This window comes from Sceloporus occidentalis, unplaced genomic scaffold, assembly GCF_023333645.1.
Source record: "Sceloporus occidentalis isolate IW3139 unplaced genomic scaffold, rSceOcc1.0.p SCAF_9, whole genome shotgun sequence".
NCBI classification, from domain to species: Eukaryota; Metazoa; Chordata; class Lepidosauria; order Squamata; family Phrynosomatidae; genus Sceloporus; species Sceloporus occidentalis.
The window spans coordinates 42021791-42046179 of NW_028316989.1; the positions used below are offsets into that span (position 1 = coordinate 42021791).

Here is a 24389-nt window from a genome sequence, read left to right on the forward strand (position 1 = left end):
CACCTGTATCCCGACAATTTGGTGTTCAATTCTTTGCCCCCTGATGTGATCATGTGTAGAGACCCATCCGTACACAATAACAGAAGCTGCACTTTGGTATTACTAGGGCAAGGTAATTTCTTGTTGGATGTTGGAGAAAGAGGCATGAACTGGATGCTTCGTATAACACACTCTTCGGGAAGCACAGTCACAGACAATGGGAATCCTAGGAAAAAAGAAACATTAGGGAGTGAGGACAGGAGTAGCAGCAGCCTCCCTTTGGGTAAGATGCTAAGGATGGCTTCAACTGTTCTGGTTGATGGACTTTGTTGCCTATAGTAAAAACACACTAGTTACCCATTTGCTTAAAATACAACTGAAAAGTGATCATTTATTATTTATTCATTTAAAGCACTTTTTACCTCACTCTTCAATGAAAAGGCTAGCAGAGTAGCAACAGAAAGAGTGCTTGGCCCCCAAGGCAGTATGGTTGTGTTAAAATATTAGGGAATGGCCTCTTGCCAATCTCATGAAAGCCGATAAGGAGAAAGCTCACCAATAGATATATCCCAGACAGTAACGGTTCTGTCTTCACAGGCAAAAGCCAGGTAAGAAGAGCAAGGTGTGATAGCCGAACATGTAATTGGAGCAGCACATGGCCAAACGATGTCTGGTTTTGGATCAGAATCTAGGGAGAATGGAAGACCAAATGAATGAAAGAAAGAACAGTGCCCCAGTTCCTAGGAGTCTCTGGAATGAAGAATGATTGCTAAATCAAACTGTGTGGGTTACAAGAAATGCCATGTCTGATCTGTGGCTTATAAGGTACCCTGGCATATGTTTCTCAATTCTGAGATACCATCTTAGAAAGAATCTTCTGCTTGGCTCCCACTGCCTTTTAATTATCTGAAGCTCCCTCTCAGTATGATGAACCCTGATAAGAAGCCTGTGTCCTGGAACTGAATTAGGTACCCTTATTAGATACATATTCAAAATGCAAACTTTTCTCAAACCTGCATTAATCAATCTGCAATGATCATGATATGATCATTACAACTGTAAACAAGTTTTTGTGCTCCACACATACTGTAAATTATTTACCTAGATTCCATGGCAGAAAAAAAGAAGTTGTGCCTTTACTTCTGAAAAATCAGAACTATAGAGCTGCACCGATGGTCAGAATGTACTCCCTTTACCAGAACATTTCTTAATACCTGGATTTCTGAATGCTAGTATCCCTTATCTGTTTATATTCCAATATTTACACTGTAGGAGGGGATCAGCTCAAGAGTATGAACTATTGCCAGTCTTCAACAAGAAAGGAGAAGGTGTGGCCTTCCAAACAATGTTGGATTGGAACTTCCACCAGCTTCGGCCAGCACAGGCAAAGAGAATGGGAGCTGCACTCCAACAACAACTTAGAAGACCACAAGTTCCCTATCCTTGGTCTACAGTAACAGGAGAACCTGGAAGTTCCTCTAGATTACAAAAAGTTTTCATTGATAATCATTGTATTACCTGCCTTCTCCTTTGGTGGGCGACTGAGAAGATAAAAGCAGAGATTGTGACTACTGCTCCAATGAACACTGAGTGCGACGGGCACATCTGGAGAAGAAGAACAAGAGGATACAATGAAAGGCAGAGCAGCAAGAAAGATAGGACACTTGCAGATTCTACGTGCCCCTTCACTTTGGGAGCAAAATGGAAAACCCAAAACCCAAATGCAAGAGGAAACACCGATTCTTCAAATTCTTGGCACTTAGTTCTGGGCTCCTGCCTTAACTATATAATCTTGGCAAAAAAAAAAAAAAAACCTTCTGTAGTAGAGTTAGTTACACTGTTGAAAACTGGAAATTACCTGGCTCAGCTTTGATTTCAGTACCAAGAGGCAAGATGCGACCAGGCAAGTGAAAATGAAACATAGCATTGCTGAAAACAGGAAGAGACCAGAATTCAGTAAAACCAAATGTGATATTCAAAATAAAGTTACACAAAGAAAACAATACTAGGAAAGCTTATCAAATGAGAACATTTAATTCATTGAAAGCATCCGCAAGTGTGCTATCTCCAACATCTTTCCACCAAAAATTAAAAACAAAATAAATACCAAACCTTCAAATAAAATATCACAAACGAACCACCAAATTTCACTATAAAGCCAGGCAGGCCAGACAAAAGACATAGGCCTAAATCCAACTACCTAGTCTAACCAGCCCATGGAATCTATTGGCACTTTATCTATTTACTTATTGACTTGATTTTTACCCTGCTTAAAGCAACTAGTAAGTCAATTTGGTAAGTCATTTTTTTTTTTGTAGAACCAATTACGGAATTTAGGTCTAAATCAGCATCACTTCAGTAGCAGAAAGAAACTAGAGGTTTTACTCCCCCACTCAGCAAGCTACAAAGATGTGAAACATGTCATAGAATTGTACAATTGGAAAAGTCCACAAGGGCCATCCAGTCCAGCCCCCTGCCATGCAGACATGTGTGTGTATGTGTGTATGTGTGGTATGCCTTCAAGTCATTTCCAACTTATGAAAACCCTAAGGCGAACCTATCATCGGGTTTTCTTGGCAAGATTTGTTCAGAGGTTTGCCATTGCCTTCCCCTGAAGCTGAGAGAGTGTAACTTGCCAAAGGTCACCCAGTGGATTTCATGGCTGAGTGGGGATTAAACTATGGTCTCCAGAGTTGTAGTCCAACACTCAAACTACTATGCTGTGCTGGCCCCTTGCCATTTTGGAAGACACAATTAAAAAAGAAGTCCTGACAGATCACCATCCTGCCTCTGTTTAAAAACCTCCAAAGAAGATTTTTAACACATTCTGAAGCAGTATATTCCACTGTCCAACAGCTCTTACCATTAAGAAATTCTTCTTAATGTTTAGACAGACTCTCTTTTCCTGTAGTTTGAATCCATTGCTCCATGTCCTAGTCTCTGGAGCCGCAGAAAATAAGCTTGCTCCATCCTCAATATGACATCCCTTCAAATATTGGTAGTGGGCATACTGTTTTCCCTTCTCACCTGGGTTTCTCCTCTTTGGGCTCTAGATCATCCTCTGTCTCCAGATACTGCTGGAAAGTACTGTTAAAAATGGCTTCCTGTCGCTCCCATTGGCAGTCTTTGATCATATGGTTGTATCCCAAGCCAATAATACTGCCATCATCAATCTTCATTAAGGCTTCAAAAGGATTCTTAAAGATGCTTCCTGTGGCATATGCAAGACATTACTAGAAAACGGTTTCCACTCTGAATCGTACACCTTACAGTCTTTCCCATTTATCTCACACTATCCATATCATTTGGATTTGGCTTTCAGAAGGAAAAAAGAGAAGAGATTAACTAACTCAGTAAGGAATAAACACTGCAATTCTTTCACCACTAACCTAGGAATAGATCTTATTAATGCAATGGGGCTTACTTCCTCCAAGCAAGCATTCATAGAAGTGCATGGAAAGGCATATTGCAGTCAGAAAAGCATGGTAGAGGGCAGCCAGTTTAATCCATTCACCAAGCCCTCCAGCCTGGAAAATATCTCATCAGGGTCAGCATTGGACAAATTTTTATTTCACTGCCCTACTTCATGCAGATTAAGGGTTCCCCAAATCCCTTTCCATTTCAGCTTCCCTAGTCTTTCAAGTTTAGGTCATGAGCCTGCAAATAGGGACAAATCTATAAATAAGAAAAAAGACCAAAAGTTACCTAATTCTCCAATATAGTAAAATACTTGGCCTGAGATCATTTAACTGCCGCTTGGTTAAACAGATGTTCTTTTAGTCAGTAAGTCCCCCTTGACTGTGTTCACTTCTTGAAATCTTGTCTGTCTCCCTTCCTCCCTTCTTTCTCTTCCTTTGCCCAGCTTCTTCTCCACAGCTTTATCTTTTTCAGCTTCTTCTCCCCTTCTGATCATTGCCCACTGACATTTCGCCCTTTGACTTTCTCCACATTATGTTCTCTCTATTCATGTGTCCTTTATAATGATTATAGGGATATTTCACTTAGTCACTAAGTGATACCATCCCATTTGGTTTCTTACTGACTCTGCAGTACCTACCCATGACCTAAAATTTGTTATTCTCACATGCTAACTGGGGATTGTTAGAGTTGTAGCTGCAAGCCTGAAGGTTCCCAGGGTCAGGAAGGCTGCTATCATTGCCTTTTTATAAAAACCTCAGGTCTGTTTCTTACAAGAGATCCCAAATCCAACTACGGTAATTCCTAGCTTTTGTATTTTCCAAGAGAGAGAACAGTTTTGAAGCTCCTTTGTCCCAGTAGCAAACATGAGGCAATGTGAAACTGTATTGTATCCAGCACAAATTAACCTACTGTATATTCACATGTATAAGTTTAGAAATTTTAGTCAAGAAACTGACCCCTCCAAAACCTGAGTCGACTTATCCATAAATTAATGTAGGTACTATACTTTACGTTGTGTGTGTGTACGTGTGTGTACCATTCTCTGGTGAAAGGCAAGAGTGCAATCTGTCCTGGAAGCACTGAACTTCCTCTACTCTCTTATCAATCCAGCCTTTAGTGTGAGCACAAACATTATTCCTGCTGGAATTGTGTAGGGTTTTTTTTTTTGCATTGTTCTCCTTTGCTTCATCCTTCAGATCCTTTGTTCAGGCCCCTAAGTATACCCTTGACTTATCCACAGGTCATATCAAAATCTATAATGTTGGCCCCATAACCTGCCCTCTACTTATACATGAAGTCAACTTATAGTCAAATACATACAGTAATCAAGTCTCCTAACACTACCTGCACCTTCTCTTCAAACTCTTTAGGCTAAACTTTGCAACTGTCACACCTTTTCCCCCATATCCCTGATGTTGCTTAACATTCAGCTAGAAGAAAAGTTTTGGGGAAGCTAAAGTCTTGTTCATATATAATACCCTATTTTTTGTGGTTTGTATTTCTATTTTATTTTGTTCGTTTTACACTTTTTACAAAAGCTGAGGTGGAAAAGTTGGGAAAAGAGAAGAGGGCAAAGAGAATCTAACCTGCAAGTGGCTTCTGTGGCCTGAGCTTCATGAGCAGAACAGGGGGAGCGAGCCTAGATTCAATTCTGCTTAGGAGTTGTTGCAAATCCTGCAATGAAGCAAATGGGTAATCCTAATCAACTGTTAAACTACCCACAAAAGCTTTTTGAACTAGTCTAGTTCTGGCTAGGTTGACAAGTTGTTAGACTGTGCATGTATGATCTTCAGAGAGAGATTGTCAATTAGGGGTAGGAAGATACTGGCATTTCCTTAGTGCTATGATAAAACAGACTTGACTCAGAAAACAGTAACTGCATTTTATGTTTCCCAAATACATCTCTAGCTCCAGATCACAGAACACATGACATGATATACAGCAGAGGCAGATAACTGGTAGCCATCGGGATACTGGATTCCAGGCCCACCATTATCACTAATTGTTGGCTATGCTGGGTACTAGTGCTGTTGGTAATGACAGTCTAACAACATTTGGACGGTCACAATGTGCTTACACTCTAAATCTAAACTAGGAGTCATCAACTCCTGGTCTATAACCAGACCAAGAAGGAGGGCTGAGTTCCCCGTATATGTTTGCCCACTGTCAAACAAAAAAGCAGGGAGGGTGTGGAGATGTGTCATCTGCTAATAAGATTTGAGTAGCAGAGCATGTGCAGAAAGGGAAACTGGGACATTGGCACACTCCCCATTCCCAAAATTCCTTCTCAAAGGTGTCCTCTGTGGAAAATGGTTAATGGCTCAAGTTTCAGAGTTTTCAGTGACCCAGAGAAGATAAAATTTAAGACTGCTTACCATCTCTTCAGTAACTTGAGGTTGGATATCCAAACTCTTCTGCTACAGAACCAAACAAGACAGAAATTTTAATATAAAGCAATCTATAATATCTTAATTCCAGGTAAGAATATGCTCCCATAGAATTATTCAGATCAATAATCCCTTAAAACAGGTTTATTTCTTTTCTGCTTGAAACAAAAAGAAAATGAAAAGAAAGAGGGTACTGTTTCAAGAACTTGGAAAGTTATTTTTAAGAAGAATTAATATAACAGCAGACAGGCTAAAGCCATCCATAAGTGGGTCCCACAGTATCATCCTACCAGTCTTCAACAGCAAATGGTTTCAGCATATCATATTCATTCTTCTTAAAAGTAACTTCCTGAGCTCTATCAGTTAATCTTTGATAAAGGAATGTCACCATATTTCTGAACTGTTTGAATTAGCATTACCCAAGTTGAGTCCATATATTAATTCTCAGGTATACTTATTCATCACAGAGAGAAGGATGATTCTAGCCAGTCTTACATCACTTCATTAAATGTGAAGTTCTTTATCAAGAGTTTGGAAAAGAGTATCTGGGCGATATGGAAGTAAAACAAGTGCTCCTGAAGAACCCCTGAAACAAAGATTGAGAGTGTGCAGGCATTAGAAATGGCAGGTCAGTTCTTGACCATTGCCTAGTCTTAAACCATATGAGATGACTAATAATGACTTATAGGTTGCTTTCATAGGTCTGAATCTAGCTTTTGTGCAGTTTCCCTGGTCTGATCAGAGGCAATAAATTATTATAAGAAGTGATTATATGAAGCTGTTTTTGTAGCCCCTAACTCACCTGGATTGCCCTTTTTTGGCAGTCAGGTGAACTCCCTCTCCAGGGAACTTGTAAATGCAGTGATTTTCCTTTTCAACAAGCTTCAAGGCCCCCTGCACTGTTTAACAGAAGGAAATAACTATGTCTTTTTTCAAAATCAGAAGTGAACCAGATCAGCATCTGGTTTGGCCAGTCTCAGCCTGGGGCTGTTGGCCTGCATTGTCTGCACAGGATGATGCCAAGCCTGGGAGAACACAGGCCTTACAACTCGTGCATACAGCCCCCTAAACAAATAATGGGCTGTTCCAGTGCACCTGCAACAGCTAAATCATGTTCCATCAAACACCACAGTATTGTTTTGAGCACTTATTTCTACTTTTCCATATTGATTCAGCCTAACTTCCTTTTCATTGCCAACCATCGGAGCCTTTATTTAAAACAACACCCAAGGATGTTAAACAGAAGATTTTAAAAAACCTAATATATTTTTTAAAGTACCAAGAGCACACAGACTGCTGCCTTTACTAAGAAATTAAAATGTCCATACGTTCCAGCTCAGTACTTATATTAATGGAAAACAGGTTTGAATTCAGGTTGTGAAAGACTTAAACGACATCTCAAAAGGTAAATACAGTCAACCCTTCTTATACATGGATTTTTAATACACAGATTCAAGCATCTACGGTTTGAAAATGTTCCAAAAAAGTATAAATTTCAAGTATTAAACCTTGATTTTCCATTTTTTATACGGGACACCATTTTGCTATGTCATTATATTTAATGGGACTTGAGCATCCATGGATTTTGTTATACACGGGGATCTTGGAACCAAACCCCAGCAGATAACAAGGGTCCACTGTAATAATTTAGCCTTTATAATAACTATTAACCTTGGGGGAACGGCGTTTTCCTGCTTTTGCTCCAGTCTTCTCTGGGAGAGGTGAATGGCTGACTTCCACTTCCTTGAGCTTTTCATTCTCACCTCCAGAACCTGGAGACTGACCTGGAGATATAACTGCCACTGCTTGAATTTGTTCCATCTCCTTCAGCCAGGAATCCTTAGGCAATCGGTAAATCTCCAGCCAAACCTCTGAGCTGCCTGAATTGTGAAATCAGAATAAAGCACATGAGGCAAGAGGCAACAGAAAAGGGGAAGAAAGGTCTCTCAGTTCAGGCAATGAGACTTGTTGTTCCCCCCAACAGACTAGTCTTACATGTCATCACAAGTAGAGTTACAGATACAGCCACATAATGAGACTCCACGTGGTGCTGTGCTAGGCATGCTTTCTTATTGCAGGGTAAGAAACATGTGGTCATTCAGGTATTACTGGACTGAAACTCCCACTGTATCTCACCAGTTTTGGGGCGGCCCTAATCTGCCCTTTTCAGGTCATCTGTTTCGGCCCTCAGTGAGGGAGCTGTTGCAGACACATGCGGCAGCTATGGCATGTTTATGTTCTTGCTAGCTACAAATGCAGATGGTAGCTACAAATGCAGCAAGTGCAAGCTGCTTGTCCCACTGGAAAACAATGTCCAGCAACTTGAGGCCCATGTATCTACCATATATACTCAAGTATAAGCTAATTTCTTCTGTAAATTGAGAGCAGGTGTTAGAGGATAAAATTATGGCTTTTGATATGACCCGTAGATAAACCAAGGTTAAAACGTATGGGCTTGTAACAATTGATGTAAAGGATGAAGCAAAGGGAAACAATGCCAAACAGCTTACAAACTTCTGACAAACATTAACTGTTTTTTGCCCATCCTAAAGGCTGGATGAGTTAGGAGGGAAGTACAGTAAATGGTGACTGTTTGTGTGGGGAGGCAAACAGACTCAAGCGGAGCTAAGAAAACGTGCATATATCAAAAAGGATGTAAAGGCAAGAGTTAAGGTACTGTATTAACACTTATCAAAAAAAGGAACCATCTCCTTCACTGAGTGATGAACGTCAGTAGTTTACTCTGTCCTAGGAAAACCTGAAAGAAGCATCAACCCCATCTGCATGCCATCTGGGCATGCCTTTAAGCGAAAGCGCCAAAGAGCTACCGATGCTGGGATTTCCCCACTCAGGCATTCAAAAGGGTCAGAAGTGGCAGAGAGAGTAGAGAGGGCTAGTGCCTCTTTTATCATGATAGCCACATTTCAATATTTGAAGGAATGTCATATTGACAATGGAACAATAAATAGATAAATAAGCTTGTTTTCTACTGCTCCAGAGACTAGGACATGCAGCAATGGATTCAAACCACAGAAAAAGAGGTTCCACCTAAACAGTACAAAGTGTGATGGAGTTCCCTTCTTTGAGTTTTTTAAAGGCTGGATGGCCATCTGTGGCAGGGGGTTGGACTAGATGGCCCTTGGGATCTCTTCCAACTCTGGAATTCTATGACTATTGGACTCTCATTTCCTGAAACTACAGGCCATTGTAATTGGAAAATTCTGAGTTGTCGTCTAAAATGGTAACTTTCCCAAGCTTTGGCAAACACTTGCTGGCATTTTGTTGGTCCGTCCCAACAAATGTAGACCTCTTCAATCGATTACTGTATAGTGAGTCAACACATAGGTAAATCCCATGGACTGAACATGTCTACATTAGTGATGAATAATAACAAAAATGCAGACCATGTTACTTACTTTGCAGCAGGAACCCAGCATAATCAGCCCGTTGAGAGAGCTGCAAGATCACACATGCATTTCGCTTGCTGATATCTTCCTGTCCAAAAACATAACAAAACAGTTGATGAAACAAAGATATACTTAGAACAGGCTGGGCTTGCTGAACTGGGATAGCAAGTCAGGGAATCTGATTATGTGCTCCTTAAGGTATCTGCCTGAACACACCTAGCCAAGAGGTTTTGATTTGGAAGCAAAAGGACAAGGAAAGCTAGAGGCAAAGGGTTGGGGACATTTCATAATTTATAGAAGGGCAGAAACAAGATGGAAGATGTTCACTAGAAAATACATGGCATTATAGTTGATTCTAGGATCTGAAGTGGCAACTCGTTTTAACATTTGGACTTGAGGAAACAAGTCTGATAATCAGCTGCAGAAAAGGACTGCAGTGGTTGTTATTTTTCCTTCCGAATGAATTAAATAGGGCTTGTAAGTTCAGTATGCATAAAGCTAGGTCCTTAGGCTGCAGTTTTAGAAATGAGCTCCATTGAAATCAATGGCCCCATTTCCAAATAAGGCAGAGTTGTGTAGCTGGACGGCAAGGGATTACAAGAACTGCAGTCCAACAAGATGAAGTCCACATGTTCCCTACCCTTACAATAAGGGAAGATTAGTTTTATGCTGAATGTCAAATGATGTGAGGGAACTGAAGTGTGTGTGTGATTTATAATCATACATGATAAATAGAAGCACCTCTTATTTCATATTATATCTACATGAGATGATATAATGGATCTGGGAAAATGAGGTTTTCAGAAGGCTAAGACTTAGATAACTGAGCACTGAGACACAGTGATGGACTCACCACTTCATTTATGGCTTTTATATGAATGAGGTTCTCCTTCATAAAATAAAAAAGACGGGCAGTACCTGGAACAATAAAAAAAGACTGATTGCAAAAAGACGCTTCTTTTCCTTTATGTTCATTGGCAAAATGTCATATATCTTCTTCCTCGCTCCACTAAACGACAAATTGTAAGAGTTTATCAATATTTCAGCTGTGATTTCTGAGAAGTACTGACCTGGAAAGAAGGAAGCCTTGCCATTTTTCCAAGACTAGTGTGAGAAGTCAGCATGGTTGGACCTGCCAAGGGTCCAAAAACTCACAATGCCCCAATGCTGATCCTGTCAAACCCAACTGTCACCTCCCTATTTGTGCTTCTCACAGACCCTGCATTCTTGCAGTCCCTGGTCCATCAAACCTCAGTAGTAGCATATGCTTGCTGCCAGCATTTATTCACCTGTCCTTCTCCTCATGCCTAACCTCAGTTTGGTGCTTATTATGACCATGGAGCATCAGTTTTGTGGCAAGCAAGCAGCCATCTTGTTCTATTTCCCACAAGGCAATATCAAAGGATCTAAGGAAGAGGTGCCAATGAGGAAGGCTGCCAACAGACACTGGCAGTTATGTTATGTTACCAAGGTATGATGCTCACTAACACATCTCTGGGGTATTCACCAGGAATCCAGTAAACAGCAATGGAGAAATAACAGCCACTTTCTTGAAGACTTCAAGTCAGATCTCCTAGCACAAAACTAACTAACGAGGCTTAAATAGACACAGGCCTATAGAGTTCCCTTAAATGATAAAAACTACAGGAGCAAGCCATTATTATAATGAGCATGACATTTGGCAACGTTGATTCAGGTAGGCTCTACTCTGAGTGTGCTGCTGTTTGGCAATCGCCCCAGCCAATGTAACTAGTCCTTGATCCTAGAATAAAGGAGACCCATTGGGAGGCTATGTAATAAAGACTAGCAAGCACTTTACCATGCTTTCTGAATGATCCAAGGAGAAAACAGCTAGCACCTACCCAGCTCATCAACTGCCCCAAAGAGGTAGGAGCCACCACCAAGGGCTGAGACCTGGATGGTGCAAATTTCAAGCTTGGCTGATTCCCAAGCGCAAAGCCTCTCGCGTGTGGATGCACTGAAGATGGAAAGTCCGGTAGAAAGCCCAGCAAAGATATATCCCCCTGAGAGCGCCAGGCAGTTTGCCTTTCCTGTGACCTGGGGAAATTAAAAAATAAAGAGAGCACAGCAGTTTCAACATATTTATTTATTTATTTTCATTTATACGCTGCCTTTCCCCCAGAATGAAACCCAAGGCGGCTCACAAAAACATATAACAGCTGAGAATCTTCCTTTTGGTAGAATAGTAGGGCCCAAACAGACAGGCCAAAATAAAGCTGCTTCGGGTAACTTTGGAGGTATGCTGTTTAAGTGATGCATGCATCCTAAGAGGTCCTAAGAGGTTAGAAGCCACATTAAAGCCACACTCCAGTCCTAAGGGCCAGAATGCAGCTTTGGCGCAGCTTCTAGCCTCTTAAAATGTGTGTGTCATTTAAACAGCATATTTCCAAAGTGACCCGAAGCAGCTTTATTTTGGCCTGTCTGTTTGGGCCCGTTGAGAGCTAGCATCTAACCGTTAAGGCTGATGGAGAGGAAACAGCAGCCCTTCCACTGCAGTTACTGAAGTAGAGAGAGAGTTAGCAGGTCATAGGGCTGGACCTAAGAAGTTTGCTTCTGACCTCTTCTTTCCCAATCCATTTTCCTTTTCGGTTTTGCCTCTTAGACTATTCGCTTGAGGACAAAAAGTTTCTTTTTACTCATCTTTTAAAGCTGCTCTTTTTATGATGAAGAGCAAAGAAAAAATGCTTTAAATAAATAAAATAAGTATTTAATATTGGACTAGGGATTTCAGTTGTTCGATGCATTTCACACTATTCTTTAGTGGTAATCCTTGCTGTAGTGAAGACTTTCTTTATTCTGTTAGGCTTCTGCATGTCATTTTTTATTTTTCAGTTTATGAATTTAATTTTTATTATTTTGATCTATACCTGTCAGTCTCCAGTGTACCAAAACGATATCCTGCTCTTATGAGGATGCTGAGATTTTGACTGTTACAAACCACTGCGATGCATGTTCAAACCAAAGTGATTCATATGAATCGCAAGGATAGGACACAAGCCATCACAGAAGTAAACAGCAAAGCAAGATTCAGATTGGAAGTGTTTAAACAGATCATAGTCTAATAATATGGTGACGCTGAAGTTAAATAAAGGCCTCTGAGGCAGCTCTTAGTGTAGGCCAATGTCACAAACCCACAAACAGAAAGCATTCTTGTTTTAAAACAAGTGTTTTATCAGTTGTCCTGCAATATATGTTTTTTGCCTTTTAATTTAATTCCGGTTAATTTTTGTAAATCAATTTATTTGTTTTTACTACGCCGGCTATGTGCCGTAATAAATCAAATCAAAATCAAATACTGTAAAATATATACATGGGCAAACAATTTATTATTAGAAGATACTTCAATGTCCTGCTTTTTTTTTGGGGGGGGGGGGGCACATTTCCAGTAACACCCAACTTATTTCTTACTGGGTTTAATGGGAGTTACTCCAAGGAAACAACTCCCATTCCTGAACATAGAATCATAGGGCCTGTTCAGACAGGCCAAAATAAAGCTGCTTTGGGTCACTTTGGAGGTATGCTGTTTAAATGATGCATGTGTCCTAAGAGTCTGGAAACCGCACCAAAGTCACAATCCAGTCCTAAGAACTGTAGTACAGCTTTGGTATAGCTTCTTAAGATGTGTGTGTCATTTAAACACCACACCTCCAAAGTGACCCAGAGCAGCTTTATTTTGGCCTGTCTGTATGGAGCCATAGAGTTGGAAGAGACCGCAAGGGCCCTGATCCAGTCCAACCCCATTCTGCCATGCAGGAACTCTCCATCAAAGCATCCCTTTTGACAGATGGCCATCCAGCTTCTGTTTAAAGGCCTCTAAGGAAAGAGACTCCATTACACTCCAATGAAGTGTGTTCCTCTGTCGAACAGCCCTTACTGTCAGGAAGTTCCTCCTAATGTTGAGGTGGAATCTCTTTTCCTGCAGCTTGCATCCATTGCTCCGGGTCCTAGTCTCTGGAGCAGCAGAAAACAAGCTTGCTCCCTCCTCAATATGACATCCCTTCAAGTATTTAAACAGGGCTCTCATATCACCTCTTAACCTTCTCTTCTCCAGGCTGAGCATCCCCAGCTCCTTGAGTCACATACAAGAGTCTGAGCATACTTTGCCCTGGTCAGTCTCCGAATACCTGCAGCTCTTCCGAAGGATGGTAGAGCGTCGGAGCCAGGTTCTGCTGCTTGGTCTCCTGCAGCGTGTTTTCCCCTTCGATGATCTCCCAGGCGCGGTCGAAGAGGACCGTCACTATTTTGTGGACCATGCGAAGATGCTCCGGCAGAGAGTCAAGGAAGTCATCGGGGTCTTTGAGGAAGATGTCTTCCTCTTCGTCCTTCTTAATCCAGTCCTTTTCGGTGGGAGAAGGGATCTCCGGGGGCTGCTTCCGGAGGAACAAGGGCATCCTTCTGTTCTCAGTAACCTTGATGCAGGGATTTTGCAATTCTAAATGCGGAGAAAATGCTGAAAGGAAACACAGTCTGGTCACTGGTCAGGTTTTAGCGTTGCATGGCCGTCTTTAAAGAGGACTTAGTTATTTGCTAGCAGTAATCTTGTAGCGTCTTTGAGACTCACTAAAGGAAGACGTTGGCAGCGTGAGCCTTCTTCATAGCCTTTGCTCTGCTTCCTCAGATGCACTTGGGCTTTTCTTCAGGTGCCTTTGGATCTGCAAAGGCATCTGAAGAAGCAGACTGTATTCTACAAAAGCTCATCTTCTTTCCCTTCATCTCAAAGGTGCGACAAGATCTCCCTGCAGTCTGTACTGTTGCTTCCAAAGGTAGAGCTGTGATAAGTCTGTTGTAGAGAGAGATCTTGCTGCATCTTGGAGACTAAGGGAAGAAAGACGTTGGCAGCAGGGGCTTTCCTAGACTCCAGTCTGCTTCCTCAGATGCTTCTGGTGGAGTGGGAGCCAGGGGCAGAGAGATATATATGTGCCATATATGGGACATTCTCACACACCTATGGCACCTATAGGTCTGTCCTTGGCTCACACTCCACCAGAAGCATCTGAGGAAATAGACTCAGGTCCAGGAAAGCCCCTGCTGCAACTTCTTTCTTCCAGTGAGTCTCAAAGGTGCTCCTACATGTTACTTATTGGTTACTATTCCATCTACTACCAGGCTCCATTCATCATCCTTACAGGGCCTGAGCAGAGAGCACTGGAGCATTGGGAGACTTTGAAGGGAGGCAGCAAAAGCACCCACATACTCAACACACCTGCTACCGGAAGTTGTCCCGTTGCTGTAGTAACAGGGCCGGAAGTAGAGCACGTCCGGCATTTGAGGAAAGGGGGCGTGGCGACCACGCCCCCAACAAGCCTTGACCGAATGGGTTGAACAAGGGGCGTGGCAGCCTTTTAACCACGCCCCTCGACCAATGGGCTGGGCAGGGGGCGTGACAGCACTTGACCACGCCCCCCGAAGTCGTTGCCTTATAGACTGAATAGCCCTTGGCCAATCGGTTCCATGGGCTGACCACGCCCCCACGAGGCCTGGGCCCAATGGACTGAGAAGGCGGTATGGGAGACGTTGTCCACGTCCCCCTCAAGCCCTCGCCCCAATGGGCTGAGCATGAGGGGCGTGGCAACCCTTAGCCGCCACCCCAACCAACCCTTGGTCTAATGAACAGAGCGCATGGCAGCACTGAAGAGGGGGCGTGGCAACTCTTAGCCACGCCCCCACGACACTTGATCTAATGGACTGAGCAGAGGGCACGGCAGCACTTCATGAATGGACTGGATAGGAGGCGGGGCAAACCTTGGTCTAATGGACTGAGCAGAGGGCACGGCAGCACTCGTCCAATGGGCTGAGCAGGGGGCGTGGTAAACCTTAGCCACGCCCATGAACCCTTGGTCTAATGGACTGAGCAGAGGGCATGGCCACGCCCCAGGGAGCCCTCGGTCCAATGGGCTGAGCGTGGGGCGTGTCCAAGGCCTGCCACGCCCCCTGCCCAGCCAGGCAGAGTTCCAAAGTCTCCTTCTGCGCGAGTTCCGGCTGGCTCTCAGCGGGGCGGGATGGAGGCGTTCGTGCGCTTCAGCAACCAGACTCAGGGTCGGGAGCGGATCTTCCGGTGAGGGCGGGCTGGGCTGCATGACGAGCCTCTTCTCAGGGGGTTTCGTTGGAGGGTGTCTTCGGGGGAGGATGCCCTTGCCTCCAAATGGGGCTGAGAGAGTGTGGCTTGCCTTAAAAGCGAACCTTTCACTGGGTCATTTGGGCAGGTTTCTTCAAGGGGGTTATCTGTGACGTCATGTGAGGCTGAGAGAGTGTGCCTTGCCTCAGGTCGCCCTCAAAGGAACCTATCATTGGGTGTTGGCAGGTTTCTTTGCCTCCAGATGAGGCTGAGAGAGTGTGACTCGCCCTAAGGCAAACCTATCACTGGGTCTTTTGGAAGGTTTCTTCAGTGGGGGTTGCCTTTGCCTCCAGATGAGGCTGAGAGAGCGTGACTTGCCCAGGGTCACCCAGTCAGTTTGCATAGCCGAGCCAGGATTCGAACCCTGATCCCCAGAATCCAAACACCTACAGATCTAGAAAGTTTCCCAATTCATTGCCAGAGGCAAGTGGACGGGAGTTTCCCAACCTCTCCGCAGGGAGATGCTCAGTCATGCTCTGGAAACCATTGGACTCAATGCTGCCTGGTTCATCTCTGGATGAGGCTGCATCCGCACTAAAGAAATAATCCACTTTGAGACCGCTTTAACTGCCCTGGATCAGTGCTAGGGAATCCTGGGAACTGTAGTTCATTGTGACGCCAGGGCTCTCTGATAGAGAGGGCTGAATGTCTCCGTGAACTACAGTTCCCAGAATTACATAGCATTGAGCCAGGGTAGTTAAAGTGGTGTCAGACTGGATTGTTTCCGCAATGCAGACAAAGACAGACAAAGAGACACAGCGCCAACAGTCATGATCTACAGTGTAATAAAAAAGGTCTCTATCCGAAGGCGCATACAGTTGAAATGCTACTTGTGGAAGAGGCAAAACTAATATAGATTGGAGGTAAGCAAATGGATCTGTGTGCCTTAAACCAGGAGTGAAGGGCATATGGCCTCCAGATGCTGCTGCTGGACTGCAATTCCCATCATTTCTCACCCTCACTAGGAATGATGGAAGCTGCAATCCTAGCTGTGTCTATTCCCCATTCCTGTCTAAAGCAATCATAGTAGTCCTGGTCCCTGGCTGTTCATGCTCCCATTGCTTGGCTATTGTGTCTCATGGCTTCACACATGCATAAGCATGATGCTCATCACTTTGCCACTGTTTTCAAATCACGTTCAGTGGCCTCTCAGTCAGTTGTGCCAGAAATGCAGGAATCCTAATGTTATAGGTTTTTGTGGGTTTTTGGGGCTATGTGGCCATGTTCTAGATGAGTTTATTCCTGACGTTTCACCAGCGTCTGGCATCTTCAGAGAATGCTGCCCTAGAAGAGAGGTGTGTGTGTGTATTGTGTGACCCTAATATTGTTTCTAATAACCAGAGGAATAAGATTGTGTACACACAAAGAAAGAGTGAGAGAGAGAACTCATTGGCTGGACACCTCTTTTTCATGCAGGATTTCCTGGAATCGCTCCCTGGCATCTGCAAATATCTTTGGAAATTTGCTGTTGGGTGCCTTCAAGTTGTTTCCAACTTCTGGCAACCCTAAGGCCTTGGCGTTTTCTTGGCAAGATTTGTTCAGAGGAGGTTGGACTTCACCTTCCTCTGAGGCTGAGAGAGTGTGACTTGACCAGGGTCATCCAGTGGGTTTCTATGGTCAAGTGGAGATTTGAACCCTGGTCTTCAGAGTTGTGGCCCAGTGCTCAAACCACTGCACTGTGCTGCCTCTCATATTGTTGGAAATCGCCCTGTCTGATGTCCTGGAGAGCAGTTAACAATCTAAGGACATTTTAGCCCATGATATGTTTTGGATAACAGCTCTAGGAGTAGCTTACCATCAGCAGTACTCTGTGGACAGATGTGAATTCTAGGCCAGAACATCTGGAGGATCAAAAGGTTTGCTAATTAGTACAATATTGCACTGTACTATGAAAATTACCTGATACAGTCAGTCCTCCATATCCACTGATTTTTTTTTATCCACAGATTCAAGCATCCATGGCTTGAAAATAGTTCAAAACTATATAAGTTCCCAAAAGCAAACGTTCGTTTTGCCATTTTATATAAAGGACACCATTTTACTATGCCATTGTATTTGATGGGACTTGAGCATCCAGGGATTTTGGTATCCACAGCGGGGTCCTGGAACCAAACCCCAGCGGATGCCAAGGGACCACTGTACTTTTATTTGCCATAGATGCAAAGTAAATGCAGTCTTTTCCTACTAGTTACCCCAGCCCTGTGTTTAGTCTCCACGGGCGAGAAGGAATTGCATGCAGCTGAATGAGTAAACTGGAAAACAGGGGTGGGGTGCCCAATAGAGAAACCAAGTGGGCAGTAAGTATTGAAGCATAGGTGCTCATCATGAACATTTCCATAGCTATTCCCACAAGGAGAGTCCAAGAAGTTTATCACACTGGGGCTAATTTCAGCATTAAAGAGAGACTAAAGCACATTTAAAGCATCCTGCAAATAAAGCGAAAATGGCACATAGTTACACAAATGATTATCACACCCAGATGTGCAAATAAAGTGATATCAGAAATGCATTGTCGCTGAAATCCCAAAAGTAAAAAGATGCACATTAATGCTTCTTTGTGACCAACTTAATGGCGGGTTTCGTGTGATGTCATGTGAAATAGTTTCACATATTTACACGATATCCGGGATATTTGTGGGGTAAACTCCTGATCTTCTTTGTGTAGCTGTCATTGAGCCAGATCCCCAAATTTTCTCCAGTAGTTTTCATCTCAATTAAAGAGGAGGCATTATGTAAAACTAAAGAGCCTGAATTGCCCATTCAGGACCAAGCCTGCTCCAAAATACTTGGCATTACAAGGGATAGGTGGCAACAAGCTATTGTTGGAATATGCCTTTCCTTGTTTGCTGCTGTGGGCATTGCAGACAAGCGCAGTGGTGGCAGGGCATCATAAGGGCTCTGACCCTGTGCGTCTTGGTTCCACAACACTACTCCAAGCAGGCTTCTGGAGGAGCGTAGTTTACGCCAAGCATAGAGAAGCACCAGACTACTGAAAGAACAGAGGGTCTTTCCTTGGCCAGCCAGAGGAGCAGGTGCAAGCTACCCAGCTAGGGCATTTAACAGAGGAAGTGCCTGAACCTGAGTAGCTTGGGAAAGTTACTTTTGGAGCCCTGCAGCTCCCCAGCCAGCATGGCATGTGAACATGTAATCTGAGAGTTGTGATCCAAAGAATTAACTTCTCTGATCTCTCCAAGAAGCCCACTATTTCTTCTTGTGTTGGTGTCAGCTTTTGTTTGTTTAAAGTGAACAAGCGTGTGCAAATTTGAGATAACAAGAGGGTATGAAAAGAGTTTTATTGTCTAGGGGTAAAATCCTCTGATGCCAGGGAGGGTATGGCAGAGCCATAGGGCATTTCAGAGTTCCCTCCCCATAGACAGAAATCTAGCATCAGAGGCTTCCTCATTGGAGTGATAGATAACCAACACCTCCATCCTTTCTCCTGATGGAAGGAAGATCAAGTGGGAGCAGATCCGGAAGCTGTGGATCAGTTGGACCCAAAGCTGTTCCCTTGATATTCCTTCATCTGAGTTTTTAAAATGCTGTTGCCAATGGGAAGGGGAAATTAAAGAATTCCCAAGGCTTAAAAACAAGCCAGAAGGAGTTACTGGGGGGAGACGTTATCACTGCTATCACATCCCTTCTGTTTGGGTTTGTGCAAGCCCAGCAGAACTCTGGATTTGGCAGCATCTGCAACAATAGATCTTGCTCATCCAGAAAGGTAGGATTCCTCCATTGAAAAAGAAGAAAAGAAGATAAAATGAAGGCACCAAGTTCTTTGGAAATGTTGAGGACTCTTTAATTAGAAACCCTCAGTGTTGCAAACTAACATACATTTTGCAAAGGGTTACTCTTTCTCTGGAGCAACCTGCTATAATATTTGCTTACCTGTGCATTGTGCTGCCTGAGTTGCCACCTACAATTGAGCAAGAAACTTATACAAGGCAATGGTGTAAGAAATTGCCTACTTTTTTTTTAATGCAGCCTGCATAGATGTATTCTCTCTCTCCTCATTTGGAGAAGACGCGATTCTTTTCTCCCATTGTGAACAGCCTGCCTTGCCTGCGAAATGAACAGTGTTGCTTATGTTTTTCCTCCCTTTTGCAGAGCTACTCAGTATTCATGCATGCTGCTTAGCTATATGTTAGAACACAAGCCTGGCCAAGAGCAAGTGGTCACGAAGCTCAAACGCCTGGAATCGAACATGAGCTCAGGCCGCAAATGTAAGTATTTTGCTTTCAACAGAGATACAAAACAAGAGACTCTCAGGCCTCCTATTGCCAGGAGTGAGGGAGTGTGTAAGGGATCTGAGCTTAGCTGCAGAATGTGCACACAAAATGTGTCTCTAACAATCACCAGTGGTAGTAGTTGTTGTAATAATAATAATAATGGTACATATGTGTTAATTTCCATAGGTACCACTGGGTTAGTCTGTTGTGGCAAAAATAGAGTGTTGGAGCACTTAGATTAACAATGCACCCTCCAAGTGTCTGGGTTTGTTAGGGTCAGTCCCAGTTAATCCACTGCCATCCCACTCTTTCAGCTGTTTTAAAAATGTCCTAGTTTCTGTTTCACCTTCCACTTTCATACTTTGTCCTCAGCTATTGCTGCAAACTGTGTTCAAAGTGCAAAAGTAGTTTACATCCACTTGGGATAAAAGTCATCTATAAATCAAAGAAATAACTTAAAGGGAGAGTGTGAGCAGAGTCTTGCCTCTCTCAGAAGGCTTAGGCAAAATCAAATTGTTGCAGCCGCTCCTATCTTGTGTGTTCTTCCTCATTAATATTTTTGGCAACCTTGACCACACTGTGATGTTGCTTGGCTATATATGTCCCAGGTTTCATGTGTGAAATGTTGGGTGGAAATATAATGTGCTAATTATAGCATAAACTTTCATGGAAGCATTTGGTGAAGTAAGGTGTAGTCTACCAAAGTTTGTATATAGCAATAAAAGTAGGTGTGTGCATCTGTCTGCCTCCTTTCCTGCCTGGCATAGCTCCAAGATCGTGAAGTTATTTGAAATTTGGCATGTATAGTAAGAGGATGCTTAGGGTGCCAATTTCAGTCTTGTTGTATTTTTAATTGATTCGTTAATTGAAATCTGTCTGTAACCTGCAGTGCCACATTGAGTCACTGGGCCTCTAGGGAGGTAAGAGGTCTGCTCAAAAAAAGAAGGCGTCTTCTCAAAAGAATGAAGGCTTTGAGGTTTGATCCAAATGTTTGCCGCTGGTTTTGAGAGGGGCTGTCGAGGACCAAGCTGCAAAAAACCTTTATTTTTGGTCATTCTACTCCTGAACCATTACAACTCTGACTACTTTATAAGCCATTCTCCAGCTCTCGCTCTCTCTCTATGTATATCTGTGTGTGTTTTGCCTAAGGATGATTAAATCATATATGTATTAATTAATTTGTTTTTGTTTTTGAAGTTTTAAATTGTTTTGTTTGTGAACTGCCTTGGGTCCCTCCCTGGGAAAAGGTGACATAGAAATTAATTAATTAAGATGCCTTTTTAATATTTCCAATCACTCCCATGGGTCTCTTGGCCGCCATAAACTCATCGTAATAACGGTGTGCTCTTTGCAGTGTTCCGGCTTGGCAACACGGTCCATGCCATCGTGGCAGCAAGGCAGGCCACCCAGCTGCCTGACGTAATCCCCCGCTTCTGCCTGATTGCCTCCAACTTGAACCGTGCTCTCTACTTCATCTGCGACACCGTCCTGTGGGTGAAAAGCGTGGGGCTCTTCTCGGATATTGACAAGAAGAAGTGGCGCAACTGGGCTACCAGGTGTTACTACTATTCCCTGATGGTGAACCTGGCTGAGGACGTGTACCAGCTCTGCTGGCGCATGGAGCATACGGCACGAACGCAGAAGCCTGAGGAGGACTCCTCTCCTTGCCAACATGACGCAGATGATGGGCTGCTGCCATTTCTCCTGTTTCTCTACCTCACTCTAAGGAAGCATCCTCCTCTACTGCTTGACACAGTGAAGAACCTTTGTGATCTCTCCAGTCCTTTGGACAGGCTGGGCATTTACAAGGCCAACCCTGGAATCATTGGGCTCTGTGGTCTTATCTCCTCCCTAGTAGGAATCCTCACAGTCGCCAGGCCACATCTTAAATTGAAGCATTGACTTTGGATCTTCTCTGAGGGTTTCCATTTTGCAGAAGAGCCATGTGCATATTGAGCTTAATGAGCTTTCTTTCTCAAGCTTATTCTTTCCATTGGATTCAGTTGCTCAGAGGTAATACTGTGATGACAGGGCATTGGACATCAGTGGTCACTGATGGTGGTCACTGATGGTGGCTTGTAATAAATTGAGCAAAAACCCCTTTCAATTCTCCAGCAAAAGAAAGCAAAACTGTACAGATCTATCACTGGTTTCAAGATCAGTTCCTGAGTATAGGAATATGTGACGTGCCACTACATAGAAAATCATTGTACCTTATGTGCCTTTGGCTGCATGCGGTTTGTTAGTGCTGTTTTTCAGGTTACTCTGAAAATGAGAACACTTCTCAGTCTTTGCAAATGTTTGCCTCTGACCCTGTTTTGCAAGGGGTATGTCTGTGGGTTTTTTAAAACTTGCAACACCAGATTTGACTCGAGGCAATAGTGGAACAAAAGAGAGACGTTCCCTTAGGAGAGATGAAGCTTTATAAAAACTGCTTTGTCTCTAGCCATCTTTTACCCTGTTGTTGCTTCCAGTCAAAAAATATCCTTTGGGTTATTTTTTTTTAAATGCAGGAGTTGTTTTGCCCTGGGTAAAGCAAGATTATCATATGGGCCATGGGCAAAGTGCATTTAGTAACATTTAGATTTTCAATCTCAAACAGGCTCTATCCAGGGAGATAAATGTTTCAAGTTACAGCTCAACATCCAAAGGCCTGCGGGTTTTTATTATCCAGTAGTGATGAAGATTCATAGTCTGGATTTTTCTCTTTTTGTCTTATTCCTTGTTTTCTACAAGAATGGACCAATATGTGCCAGGAGAGAGTGATGTGACTTACAGAGTTTAATGATCTGTGTTTGACATTGCTTGGAAAAGTTACTTTTTGGACTACAACTCTTAGAAGTCTTCCAGTCAGCTACTGGCCATTACTGCAGTTTACAGTTGCATGAAAGGTACTTTTTTTAAAATGAAAATGAATTAAATTACAGATACAAGTAGAGCACAAGAGCACATGCAATCCATGTTGAGACTGCAGAGCGGAGAAAGAGGCAAACCCATACATGTGAAAAGGCTTCTTGATAATTTATTAGGCATAGTTCACTCCTTGTTTACATAACTCCTGAACGCATTTGCTGCAGTGCTGCAAAATAATAAAGCATTGTTAATGTGTGAAGTTGGAGGCTTTCATGACCTTCGACTTCAAGAAAAAAAGAAAACCACTAAACATATTGCACAGTGGCCAAAGCCAAATCCCCTAATAACCTTCCTGAAACAAAGTAAACTGTGCAAAGAACAAACACCCTATTATTAATATCATTAAAATATGTAAAAGGGGCAATGTTGTCCTCATTACTTTAAAAAGATAATCAATGGACTCCAGTTTGCTAAACCCTTAGATTGTTTATCCAGAACCCAGAGATTGGAAAAAATACATTAAAAGTAACAATAATGTGTGTTTTATTTTATTTTTTAGAGGTAGGATGTGAGAGCCAGCATGGTGTAGTGGTGTGAGCATTGGACTGCAACTGGAGACCAGGGTTTGATTCCCTGCTCTGCCACAAAACCCATTGGGTGACCTTGGGCCATTCACACTCTCTCAGCCTCAGGGGAAGGCAGTGGCAAACCTCTGAACAAATCTTGCCAAGAAAACCCCATGATAAGCTCACCTTAGGGTCGCCATAAGTCAGAAACGACTTGAAGGCAAACAACAACAATATGGATATGCAGACAAAATAAGGAAATGGATGCAGCTTAGCCTACCTGTGACCTTCCAAAGGTTGAACTACATCTCCTATCATCCCTCCTGATTGGTGTGGCTGTCTGGGGCTGATGGAAATGGGAATACAGCCACAGGTTCCTCATTAATATTTTTGTCATGTCTCTAGAGACCAGGGTTCGATTCCTAGCTTGGCCATGGATCCCACTGGTGACCTTGGTCAAGCCACATGCTCTCAGCTTAAGGCGAAAGCAATGGCAAACCTCCTCTGAACAAATAAGGCCAAGAAAACCTCATGATAGTGTCACCATAAGTTGGAAATGACTTGAAGGCACATGACACATACATTTTGGGCGACACCTGTAGCTAAGCCCTGTCTTTAAAAGTCTGCTGCCTTCCATATGTATTGTACTACGACTCTTATCATCCAGAATAGCCAAAGCCAGAAGGCTGGTATAGGCAACAGCTCTAAATCTGTTTCACAAAACTAAAGTCTTGCTCCTTTCAGTTATATTTCCACACCTAGCATTTAAGAGTTCTGGTTTAACACACTAAAATGTTGCAGGGATACTATTGAAAGCCCCATTTTGGGTAATGGTACTGCTAAGGATATGAAATCAACTTGAAATCGTTTGTGGATGGGACAGAGGAAGACTTGAATATGTGCCTTTTAATCTTTTGATATATATATAATAAAAAAACCTCTAAAAGTTTGAATGTTTGGAATAAAAGCTGCTGTCTTTTTCATCTTTGAAGAAAAAATAAAAAATAGTTATAAACTTTTCAGTTGCAGTTTGCATCTGTATTTGGTTTGCACAGCCTAGAAGGAAGATTGTTAATGGAGAAATGGGTGCTTGCTTTATTTTATAAATGTGGGGAGAGCATGAATGGCGCTTTGTGATCAGTGTTTCCAGTTCAGCTCTGAAGCTTTATCCTGCTGCTATTAGAGACTCAACAAGGATATCATTCTGTAAAACAGGGATGTGCTTGATGTAGAAAGTATCGGCTGGTAGATATATGGATGAATTGCAATAGATTTGCAAGATATTGACTTTGGAATAACATTTTCCAGTAAAATTAAACTGCTGAAGTGAAGGAATCTCGTGAAAGGAGTGTGAGCTCACTTCACTTTTGGTACTGAAAAGATAGCCTTATATGTAAGAATCACATGTTTGCATT

At 42.9% G+C, this 24389-nt stretch overlaps 2 protein-coding genes across 3 annotated transcripts in view; one reads left to right on the top strand and one right to left on the bottom strand.

Moving 5' to 3' along the window:
* Window positions 1-14381, bottom strand: part of WDR93 (WD repeat domain 93) — a 29354-nt gene extending 14973 nt beyond the window's left edge. For both annotated transcript variants that reach the window (XM_089537948.1, XM_089537947.1), the window contains exons 1-13: window positions 14341-14381; window positions 13339-13664; window positions 11056-11251; window positions 10047-10111; window positions 9203-9281; window positions 7458-7666; window positions 5775-5816; window positions 4986-5073; window positions 3007-3190; window positions 1838-1908; window positions 1498-1584; window positions 536-667; window positions 4-205 (exon numbers count right to left, since the gene is read on the bottom strand). In XM_089537948.1, coding sequence (XP_089394074.1) covers window positions 4-205; window positions 536-667; window positions 1498-1584; window positions 1838-1908; window positions 3007-3190; window positions 4986-5073; window positions 5775-5816; window positions 7458-7666; window positions 9203-9281; window positions 10047-10111; window positions 11056-11251; window positions 13339-13664; window positions 14341-14368 — 1709 coding nt within the window. In that variant the 5' untranslated portion in view covers window positions 14369-14381. The remainder of the gene's footprint in view (window positions 1-3; window positions 206-535; window positions 668-1497; window positions 1585-1837; window positions 1909-3006; window positions 3191-4985; window positions 5074-5774; window positions 5817-7457; window positions 7667-9202; window positions 9282-10046; window positions 10112-11055; window positions 11252-13338; window positions 13665-14340) is intronic.
* An 828-nt stretch (window positions 14382-15209) lies between these two features.
* LOC149307400 (peroxisomal membrane protein 11A-like) lies at window positions 15210-23956 on the top strand. Its single transcript, XM_089539092.1, has 3 exons — window positions 15210-15269; window positions 19434-19549; window positions 20910-23956. The coding sequence occupies exons 1-3, from the start codon at window positions 15214-15216 to the stop codon at window positions 21455-21457; spliced, it is 720 nt and encodes a 239-aa protein (XP_089395218.1). The 5' UTR covers window positions 15210-15213; the 3' UTR covers window positions 21458-23956.
* The last annotated feature ends 433 nt before the right edge of the window (window positions 23957-24389 follow it).

Excerpts from the sequence above, each read along its gene's own strand:
- LOC149307400 (XM_089539092.1), top strand. The coding sequence starts at position 15,214 with ATGGAGGCGTTCGTGCGCTTCAGCAACCAGACTCAGGGTCGGGAGCGG. Across the intron at positions 15,270-19,433 it reads GGTCGGGAGCGGATCTTCCG|AGCTACTCAGTATTCATGCA; the intron begins GTGAGGGCGGGC and ends TCCCTTTTGCAG. Across the intron at positions 19,550-20,909 it reads CATGAGCTCAGGCCGCAAAT|TGTTCCGGCTTGGCAACACG; the intron begins GTAAGTATTTTG and ends TGCTCTTTGCAG.